Source organism: Lepeophtheirus salmonis, chromosome Z (genome assembly GCF_016086655.4).
Source record: "Lepeophtheirus salmonis chromosome Z, UVic_Lsal_1.4, whole genome shotgun sequence".
Taxonomy (NCBI): Eukaryota; Metazoa; Arthropoda; class Copepoda; order Siphonostomatoida; family Caligidae; genus Lepeophtheirus; species Lepeophtheirus salmonis.
Window position 1 is genome coordinate 7,367,907 of NC_092584.1, and position 10,949 is coordinate 7,378,855.

At 34.7% G+C, this 10,949-nt stretch overlaps 2 protein-coding genes across 2 annotated transcripts; both read left to right on the plus strand.

The window, feature by feature from the left end:
• Nucleotides 1-2,912: 2,912 nt before the first annotated feature.
• LOC121130024 (uncharacterized) lies at nucleotides 2,913-6,616 on the plus strand. The gene is made up of 7 exons (XM_040725712.2): nucleotides 2,913-3,274; nucleotides 3,338-3,674; nucleotides 3,799-4,901; nucleotides 4,957-5,358; nucleotides 5,417-5,654; nucleotides 5,713-5,980; nucleotides 6,049-6,616. Exons 1-7 carry the CDS (start codon nucleotides 3,152-3,154, stop codon nucleotides 6,458-6,460), a joined length of 2,883 nt encoding a protein of 960 aa, XP_040581646.1. The 5' UTR covers nucleotides 2,913-3,151; the 3' UTR covers nucleotides 6,461-6,616.
• LOC121130023 (GATOR2 complex protein WDR59) lies at nucleotides 6,616-10,159 on the plus strand. Its single transcript, XM_040725711.2, has 3 exons — nucleotides 6,616-7,270; nucleotides 7,325-7,593; nucleotides 7,655-10,159. The coding sequence occupies exons 1-3, from the start codon at nucleotides 6,812-6,814 to the stop codon at nucleotides 10,065-10,067; spliced, it is 3,141 nt and encodes a 1,046-aa protein (XP_040581645.1). The 5' UTR covers nucleotides 6,616-6,811; the 3' UTR covers nucleotides 10,068-10,159.
• The last annotated feature ends 790 nt before the right edge of the window (nucleotides 10,160-10,949 follow it).

The window sequence follows — 10,949 nt, forward strand, 5'->3', positions numbered from 1 at the left end:
AACTATGGTTATATATATTTTTTGAATTTTTACAATTGTATTCCAGCTTTGAGAAATTAGAAACAAAAAGGCAAAGAAGCTAGACTATAACAATTCTTCAAACCTTGATTATATATAATACGTAGGTTTCAAAGCATTGGGAAGGAATCACCGAATGCTACTGCTATATTTCGTTGCAAAGAATCATTAGCACCCATATGCAGACCATTTCTTCATCGAAATGGCATGAAGAGATATTGAAATTTCTAGTTACATCAAGGATTGTACTAGAGTTTTAGGTCAAAATCAAGATGGGGACCTCGTCCATGAAAGTCTACATGTATTTGTGAATATGATATATTTATATTATATATTAACATACTTAATTAACTTATCAATTATCACAATCATAGATTTTGCTGTGCTCACTTCGACCCTTCGCTTTTGCATCCCTCCCTGTGCCTCAGGAGTAAATTACCTTGCAATCTTGTGTGTTTATATCTTATGCATATTTTGTGATTCTATGTGACAATTAACCATCTTGCTGTTACTGTGAGGATTTTGAATCCTAACGAATCGAAGAAAATCATAGTTTCAAGACTCTTCCGATATAAAGCATCCTTTTTAATGGGTGATAAATAGTAAACACAAGAGCCTGATGGATTTGTAGAGTTGTCGAATTGAATAGGATAAGGAGATCTTCACAGTTTAAGGTTTAAAGTTGGAATGTAATTTAATAATTAATACTAACTATAATTATTATTTCACAGTCAATTTCAAACTCATAAAAACTCAGAGAGTCCATGGCTAGTATGGGAGTTTGAACACCGTCAACTATGAAATTCTAAGGAACTTAATCAAATCGTACAATTGGTCGGCTAATCTTCCTAAGACATCAAGAAAATCTTCTTCGCAGGATGCTAGAACCGGAGATATCTCTGATAGGCGATAATTTATAAACTTGGGTCGAACAATATAATTTATAAAAATAGCTTGTCTACCCTTTTGTTTCTAATTTCTCAAAGCTGGAATACAACGGTAAAAATTCAGCCACGTTAAGGAGTACATGAGCTACACAAATAATTTTTCAATGAGGGTAGCTTCTTTTAAGGTCTTCGCCCACTTTTTTACAGTAGGACACTCCATCTGTGATGAAAACTTTTATCTTATTATCATCAAAGTCCAAACCAAGAGTTAGTTGAATACTCTGAACGACAAAACTTGCAACATTAACGGCATTAGCAACTTTTATGTCTATCATGTTGATTAGATGAGGACACCCAAGAAACGGTCATTCAAAGGACCCATCAATATAGCCGTCATTGATCGTTCCCGGTTGTCTTTAGTCTCAACAACAGCTATGAAAATATTTCCAATTTTCCCTTTAATTTTCAAGATTCTTGCTGACAACCTCCATTAATCTATATAGGGTCCTTCTACTATCGGCATATTTTTCATAAAATTTGAAATGAATTTAAAATTTTTGTAACATCCCATATGTTACAAAAAAAATTTAAATTCATTTTTTTAAAAACCCTTTTTATCTAATAGATAATGGTAAAAAAGACATTTTAATACCAAAATCATGTCTTTAGCTTCAAAATTAAGGAATTTATCCTCGAAATTTCCCGCCTTTTTTTTCGTACTGTAATGTTATAACCTACACCAAAATCTGTGATCGAATAAAATATGATATTTCGATAAAACAACATAACTTCTTAAACATCACGAGAATTGAATGCCATTTTCAGAAATTACAGATTATAGTATTGTGTAAGCGATGATGCTTTCAAATACCAGCAATTGAATTTTATATTATGAAATTTGAGCATCTGAATATCTTCCCACGGTCTCGAAAAAATAAATGATAGTTATTGAAAAAAAAGAAAAAGAAAAAAAAAAGAGGTTAAAAATTAGGACAAAGTACTTTAATAAAAAATTAAAGGTGCTAACGTCGGGTTAAAACTTATGTATTTAGCATAGACAAATGAGTTGGACACTTTACAAGAGACTAGATAAATAAATGTTGTAACGTCCATTATACCTAATACTTGACCCATTACACTACTTTGTAATTTTGAGGGCTATTTAAAAACGACTTATTTTCCAGAAATTATAGTGATTAAATAAAGCAACTGATTGAAAACAAAAATTAAACTAGGTGAAAGATTAAGAGTTTATCTACATTAAATATAAATGACGTCAAATTGATTTCCCTTGGAAGTAATGATAATCCCCCATTTCCAAAGCAATAAATAATAATACATTTTTTTCTCGGAACAGCATCAATTGTGAAGCCCTAAAAAAATGAAACTCCTTAAACTATGGAACCATTAAATATATTTAGCCGTTTTTTTTGTTGAAACTAGCCGATTTTTAAAGTACATATAACCGATTTTACGGAGAAACACTGGTCTCAAAGGAGAGATGGAACCGGTCCTAAGACTGGATTGGACCAAATAAACAAGGAATGACACAACCTATGTCTAGTGTTGCATCAGTCCTTATATAGGACTGAAGACTACAAGTCTCGGTCCGGTACAGTGCAGTCCTGCATATCAGTTCTAGAACTTATAAAGTTCAGTGCTTGATGACGTAACTCAAGTTTATTTCTTATTTTTATAATCAGTTCTATTAGTACAGACAGTCCGAAGGACTAACAGTCTTAAGGACTGATAAGACCGGTCCTATGACTGGACTGCAACGAAATATGGACTGCCACAAACATATGTCGCTCTTAATAATATAGAAAAAATATATATATTCTTTGAGGAGTTCACACTCCATGAAAAAACTTTTGTTAAAGTAATAATGATTTCCCGGGATTCTTTCGAAAGAATACCGGAACAACAAAAACCATAAAATGACAATCTCTACTTTGTACTGATGTGGGAGAATATTTATTCATCAATCCAGTTAGATCTTAGAAATACAAAACCGGAACGAGTTTTAATCTTAAGTACTTGATGAATTCTAGTAAATGGGGAGTAAGTCGTGATGAAAGTAAATTGAAATAGTAAAGAACTCTGGAGATGTGAAATGTTGACGTGTCGTTTTTTACAAAGCTTGGTGATTTTATTCCTAGTTCTCTTAATTTTATTCACTTTGTGCTATTCTACTTTTTATCTTATTTATACAAATATATAATAATTAATAAATCCTAATATCCAAAATGGTTGGAGAAGCCTGGGATACTCAGGATACGAAGGACTTGATACAGCGTATCATGAAAGACATTACCATGAGGCAACTCAATCTCAGTCTAAACAAGGGAATATTCGAGGGCAAGCAAAAGGTACCAGGATTCTATTGAATGCTTGACCGACCATTTCTCACTCACATTTGTTTGTAATTCTAGGAGTGTAAGCAAATTATCAAGAAGATTTTTGAGGATTTATCCTCTTGGGCTTCCAAAACGGAGCATGATATTCTAAAACAAGTGGATGATGTTGCCGAGCGACGAAGGCGGGAGATGGAAGAAATGAGCTGCTCTCTGATTTGCTTACCTTCCCAATTAGCTCAACATTTGGATGCAGTGAACAGAGCTGGAAGTTGTCCGACAAAGTTGAAGCGTATTCAGGATAGTACTCGACAAATTCATAAGGAGGCTGAAAAAATATTTCCTAATGGCTCTTCCGATGCTCTAGTTTCTGTAGAATTTCATCTTTCGAGCCTTGCTCAAAGCTTATTTTTAGGTTTCATTTATAGTAGAATCATTTGGGATTTCTTTATTCTATCCTATTTTTTTTTTTTTTTAATCATAATTGTATTCTCCATTTCCAAAAAATCGAATCTACTATAAATTACCGATATTTTTAGATGGAAACACGGATGAACTCTTTCGTATCAATACTTGTTTGAAACCTGAACAATTATTTATAACCTCTGCGTGCCACACTCCAGAAGGACAAATACACATTGATATCGGAGTTTCGCCCAACTCTCCTCCGATTCAAAGTTTTATTTTAAGTGAAATGAGCCTCAGTGTTTTGAGTTCCGAGCAACGTTTACTTGTTTGTGTGTCCTTAAAAACTCTTTATGTACAAAAACATCTAGTATTTGCAGATAACTACAAGACTATGATGATATCCTTGAGCGGTCAGAATTTGGATAGAGGGTCTTTCATCAACATAAGCCTTATTTCCTACTCTATAAAAAATTCACCAGCTCTATTAAGGAACAGTGTATGGGGTAACGTTGGGGATGCAAATAACAATAATTGCACTCGAACAGGGAAGCCTATAGATGATCTTGATGAGTCGGATCTCATTTCCATGGGTTATAAACAGTCTGATAAGTCTATTTTTCGTAACAAATCTGATGTTATGAAGAACAAAGCTTGCAGATCTCTTCTTGAAAATGGCATCACTCCTAAAATGACATCATCATCTGAGAAATCATTGATTCGTCTCAATCCTACACCGAACGTAACTCCTATGATTGATGGAATCGATGAAATCAAAAATAGAAGACATCTCATGGATGAAGAGGACGAGGGTATGGACTCGAACTCAGAAACACTCATTGATAAGGGTCAACATCCTCTGTCGTCGACTATTAGGTGCTCCCAGTCCCCAATAAGTAAGCATATTCACATACCTGAAGGTGGAATCAATTCTCCTTTTGCGGATCGGAATGCCATTAATCTACCCCTTGATCAACCATCTCCTTTGAATATTCATACTCAAAAACAGAAGGGGGCACAACACGATGATGGTAATGGGAGCACGGGCTCTAACGATGCCACTCCATGCACATCTACTCAAAATAATTTATCTGAAAGACTACGTTCGATTTCATTCCCCAAATTGGATGATGAGGATGAAGATGAGGGTCGAGAGTGTTCCGAAACAAGGAAAAAAGGATTAGAAAATTTGGCAAAGGTTCAAAAGCTTCTCACTGGAGAAATACCCATGTCTCAGGTCCGTATATTTTTGTTTCATTAAAATTTTTTTTTTAAATATTTTGATCTTTTAGGGTATTGAAGAGTCTAAACATGATAAAAGCGTATCCTTTCATCCAAACACCACAATCATGGAACCTGCTCCAAATCGTACTAGGAGAGTTAGTATAACATCAAATGTGAATATAATGGACTTACTGCCAGAAGATAAAGAGACTACTACTATGTGTGAGGATAGCTCAATATTGCTGGAAGATGTTACTGATCGATCAAGTGTTGAAGAACAATGGCAAATACGTACTGGAAAAACAAAAACCACTGATGGAGAATTGACTCTATGTAAAACTATAATGCAGTCACAAAACGTATCCAACAACTGCAGTACGAAGTCCATGTCTGAATCAGGTGCTTGGGCCTATGATAGAACGTTAGGGGGGTATACAAAAAGCCTTCAAGAGTCTAATAGATACACGAAGGTAAATACTTTTATATCATCAATTCCTGAACCCCTTAAATATGACGCTTTATAAACAGCCTGGAAATGTTTCTTTTAACGAGAGTCTTTGGGAAAACTCTATGAATGCTAGTGACTTGATCAATAGTAGGAAGCCCGGATTGGACCTAGGAAGTGAAAAACATAATCTAGTATTCGTTAAAAAACATCAGTTACAATTTTTACCACAGGCCATCACAATTGATGATAAAGGCTTTAAGTATGTTTCTCATCCAGAAGATAATAAAATAAGTGTTCTTCGTGGGAACGATCGAATAGGTAATTTTTGGCCAATGGAATATTTATCATTATTGCATGCTTTTATTTTTTTTTTCAGATTTTTTTAATCACCATTTGATTTTACGAAAACCTGGGTACATTTTGGCGATTCCAAATGAAAGAATAGTAATTTTAGATAATAGAGGCATTCATATGTACTCAACGGATGGAAATCATTTAAAAACTTTCCTTGTAGATGAGGCTAAGAACTGTCGAGGTCTAGCATACGATTTTAAGTACTGTCATTTACTGACGATGCAAAAATGTGAAAGCGGCTCAACTTTGCTCGTCATCGATGCAGAAATAAATTTTATTATCATAAAGAGGCAGGAATTATATATATTTTTTATAAATAGTTCCTTGTAAAAATGTGATTTTTCTCTCATCCTAATAGGATTATGATTGGTTATTCAACTGAAAATCCCATACGAAAAGAGAAAACTAAATGCGTTTTCCTTGCATATTGGAGTAATAAGGTATTTGTTTCAGACTTTGGCCTAGGTGTAGTATATGTCATATGTCTTCACAATGAACAAACTGAGGTATTTTGCAAAATATCTGAGCCTAAGGGACTACGAGTGGATCCAGTGTGTAATGTTCTCGTGACATCTAGTGAGCAGGGTCTCATTCGTGTTTATAATTCTACTGGTAATTTCGTTCGATCCTTGAAAGTTCCTCAAATGAAGAACATTGTGGATTTGTATTTGGATAATGAGAAACATAATATTTTTATTACTGACAACAAGGAGCATGCTGTTCTCCAATATCGGATAAGTTCACCAAAATCAGATGAATTGACTTATTAAGTGTGCAGTCGCTTTATATCTTTTAATGTTGATTCTTAAATCTAGTGCATCTATTTAATAATAAAAAAAAAAATATTTCTAATTTTCAAATCTTCTTTTAAATGTTCACATTTTTTAATATATTCATGATAAGCTTATATATTTAATCATTGGCAGTGTTGTTTGATGAGGGAGAATAGTCGACAGAGACTTTGCATTGATATATAATAATCTCTTTGTGTTGCTATCTGGGAAGAAGAAAGTCGTGAGCCACTGTGTTCTAAAAGAGAAAGGAGCTTGAAAAGTAGTGAAAGTTGAGATACTCGTGCCAGTTTTTATAATGACGTGATAGTACTCAAACAAGTATTATCCATGGCTCCTTCCATGAAGGGAATCCGACCATGGAGCTGCGAAATTGCAACTTTCGAACATCGGGATGTTCTCTCTAATGTCATGGGGTTGACGAACCAGGGACGGAACGTCATTCTCGGAGACCGTCGCTCATTAATTCTTATGGACTTGAATGACTCCGGAAATATTGTCAAAACATTTCCTAGAAACTCTAAGTGGGACATCACTAAAATTGCTCCAAACAATGAGTATGTCGCCATTTCTAGTAATAATTCAATCGATCTTCTTTCCAATGAACTTCAATTTGTGAGTCACATTCGTAAAGGGCATCAAAGAATGATCACTGACGTTAATTGGAAGTCAATGTCTGATAGAAACCTTTTTTCTACAGTGTCCTTGGATACTGATGTTCATCTTTGGGATGTTCGCGATACAAGAGGTCCTCAAATGACTCTGAATGGAATGATTGGAGCTTCACAAGTAGTATTCTAAAGTATTAAAACTTTTTTTTATAAATGACATTGAGTCTTATAGTGTAAGTGGAATCGTAATAACACAAATATTCTTGCAACTGTACACGAAGGAGATGTCAAACTCTGGGACATTCGAAAAAAAGATGCTCCTTTCCATTATTTTACAGCTCATGTTTCAGCTCGCATACTCAGCTTTGATTGGAGTTTTACTGATGAAAACGAATTTGTGACTACGGGTCATCAAGATCAATTGATTAAATTTCATTACATTAAAAAACCTGAACATAAGAATTCATTTCTGAAAATGGCTGTTCCCGTTTGGATCGCTCGGTAATTTTCTTAAAGGATATACGTTAATCATTAACCTCAACTAATTACACTTCAATTATAGACATACTCCTTTTGGTGAGGGCTTGGTAACCATAATAATTCCTCACATGCATCAAAATGATAATTCTCTATTCTTATGGAGTATGAATAGTCTTGAGTCTCCCATACATAGTTTTTTTGGCCATCGTGATGTAATCTATGATTTTGATTGGCGAAAATGTCCTAATAATACAAATAACTATGAACTTGTAACGTGGTCGAGGGATCGTACTCTACGTTTGTGGCAAGTTGATCGAACTATTCAATGCCAATGTGGATCTGAGGAAAGTGATGATACCATGGAACCATCAGGAATAGAGTCTCATGATATACTTAAAATTCATGAGAAGATTGATCCATTGAAAGAAGAATTTGACGTATTGAACTTCAATTATACAAATATTCGTTTAGATGAAATGAACTTAAAAAAGCGACTCATTAAATTATATGTCAAAGAGAGTGCTATTCTTGTTATTAATTTCCCATCAAAATATCCAAATGGGGGCTCATCTCCAACCTTTGTTTTCCTTCGAAATATGGGTAATGTGAAATGCAATTTATCTCCTGGAATACGTCAAAGAATATTGTCAGCCTTAAAAATTCTAGCATTTAATTTGGTTAGGAGTTATCAACCCTGCCTTGAGCAATGTATGAACCATTTAGACTCAATATTGAGTCGAGAGTTTTCAAATTCAATTAAACCAAATGGGGATGAAATTATCAACACATTGGATTCATTCCCTGCAGCGGAGAGTCGGGTTACTAGAAAAAAAGAACCTGTCTATTTTGAAGGAGATGGAAATGTACCTTATCCAAGAAGTTCTGGTGCTGTTTTTTGTGGTAATGGAACACTTGTTGTTTTTGGCAATAAATTGTTCTCTCATTCTGGAATTACTCCTAGAGCTCTTTCAGCATACGGTGCTCAGCTTAAGGATTTGTTACGTATGGATAATTTTGAAAATACTGTTGTTCTCAAAACTTCGAATAAAAACTCTGAGGAGAATGGGAAGACATCTTCAACTGATCTCCGAACAAACAAAGGTCGATTTAATGTCCAAACAATAAAAAATGTCAGCTCAGGCGGTGGGGATAAAACATCATCTCATCAATCAAAATCAAGCAATGCAATTTCCTCCAATATTCTTAAACGCAGAAAAATGCTCGCAAATCAGACCAAAGTGGCTGTGTACAATGTCTCCATGCTCTTCCCTTTTTCCATATTTTTTGCATCTCGGTATTTGTTCAATCCAGCAAATAACTGTTCAGTGTCAGAAATTTGTCAATTCAACGCTCAAATTGCTAGAAAAGCCAACCGGCTAGATTTAGTTCGTCTGTGGATGATAGCTAATCAAATGGCTCGTTTGTCTGAATCCAACGAAATGAACTACTGGGAACACCATCCCTTGGGAAGGCCTCTACTTACCTCTATAATTGATCACTACATCAAAGCAAAGGACCCTCAGACTGCAGCAACTCTTATTTTAACATTTCAAAATGACGAAAATCTATCGGCTGACTCGTTACCTCATCAAACCCATAAAAATAGATCCTCTAATAATAGTGTCAAATTTTACCTTGATGTTTCAAAAGATGAAGAAAAGAAAAAAAATGCTTCTTTAACTTCCTTAGAATCCAATAGTTCTAAAGAAATATCTTGTTCCTCTAGTAGTAATAAAAAGTTTTGGTTTTTGAAACCAGGTGCCTTAAACTCTCTGTCCTCCTCTACTTCCCCGTATCATACTGTATCTGCTGTAACAAACGCTTCATCCATGATGAAAGATATAACTTTAGTATCCAAGAGTTCATTGAGTGGAGAAACTGTTTCGAATTTGGATTTAGCTCTTTTAAATCCTAACAAGTGCCGTTCTAATTCTTGGTGCAGCAGTGCAATTTTATCAAACTATAATCCCCAGAACATAAAAAAGAATTCATCTCTTCGTCTCATGACTCCTCCTTCAAGACTCCAACTTTCACCTTCTAATAGCAGTCCAATTTTCGCACAAAATACACTTTCGGAAACTGCAGAGGAAGAGGAAGATAGTCAGAGAATGGTTCTATCATTGCTGGATCCAAAGAAGAATGAATTGTACAATAAAGTTAAGCGAACTTATGGGGATATATTATATAATTGGGGACTATTTAGTAAGAGAAGTGAGGTTCTAAAGCGATGCAGTCCTTATCAAAGTGAGGTTGCCGATGTATTTTCATCCGTCATACTGGAAAAGAATGTGGATAATGAAGTACGGATCGCACAAAAAAATATGTCTTGTTCTCTCTGTCAATTACCAGTTAAGGGACTGGCTTCATCTTGCTTAGTTTGTGGACATGGTGGCCATATTCAGCACCTCATTCAATGGTTTACTACCCCTGAAACTAAATGTCCCTCTGGCTGTGGTTGTTTGTGTCAGAAGCAAAGTGGTGAATCTATATTTTAAATACATACATTTTATGCTAACCCTTAATGTGAAAAAGATGTCTCAATTTCTATGTACAATAAAAACGTAAATATATTATACAATATTTAGTACTTATCGATCACATCTTGTTTTATTTCATAGATGATAATTATTAATAGTATATCCATACTCTTTCAACAGTTGTATTAATATAGTATGATTTAAGTCACTATTGATTCATTTCTATATTTGCGACACGTACATAGCATAGCACATATATTATATTTATAGTATTAGGATCAATTTGATACCTGGCTCTTAAAAGGTGTGTCGGGGGAATATTTCCCCCTCTATGTACAAAGTGATATTTTCATACAAATAGAAATGAAAGCAAGGAAGTTTATTGGACAGGTAGTTTGTTTTGAACATAATCAACCATTAGTCTTAAAATGGTCAATCCTTACAGATCAAGCTCTGAGAGTGATTACCCCAATTTTTCATCCATAGGGCCATCCTCATTAGAAGACATTGATGAAGAAAAGTTTCGCTCAGACTTGGAACGAAATTCAATTAGCTCAGGGAGTGTTCAGCGACACTCCACTTCTAAGAGAGTTCTATATCCTAACACTGTTCAAAAGGAAGATAATGTTATCCCCCCCAAATTTGCATGAAATTCGTCATGCGAGACTATTGAAACAAGCAGAACAACAAGCAAAACATCAAGGACCCAATCCAATCGTGTTATCAATTCCATCTCTAAAAGGTGAAACATATTCAAATCCTCATGATGATACATTGTCCCTAAGGAGAGCATCTCACTGGTACAATCTTTTTTGGGCTCATTGATTGGAAAAAGTTGAGGAGACATTTCTTCAGTGAAGGTGGATCAGATGTACCATCAGGATCATCTAATACAAAAAA

What these genes read in the sequence shown, in the direction of transcription:
- LOC121130024 (XM_040725712.2), top strand. Translation starts at nt 3,152, where the DNA reads ATGGTTGGAGAAGCCTGGGATACTCAGGATACGAAGGACTTGATACAG. An exon ending in TGCTCAAAGCTTATTTTTAG is followed by an intron (nt 3,675 to 3,798) that starts GTTTCATTTATA and finishes CGATATTTTTAG; the next exon opens with ATGGAAACACGGATGAACTC. An exon ending in AATTTTATTATCATAAAGAG is followed by an intron (nt 5,981 to 6,048) that starts GCAGGAATTATA and finishes TCATCCTAATAG; the next exon opens with GATTATGATTGGTTATTCAA.
- LOC121130023 (XM_040725711.2), top strand. Translation starts at nt 6,812, where the DNA reads ATGGCTCCTTCCATGAAGGGAATCCGACCATGGAGCTGCGAAATTGCA. An exon ending in GAATGATTGGAGCTTCACAA is followed by an intron (nt 7,271 to 7,324) that starts GTAGTATTCTAA and finishes TGAGTCTTATAG; the next exon opens with TGTAAGTGGAATCGTAATAA. An exon ending in GTTCCCGTTTGGATCGCTCG is followed by an intron (nt 7,594 to 7,654) that starts GTAATTTTCTTA and finishes CTTCAATTATAG; the next exon opens with ACATACTCCTTTTGGTGAGG.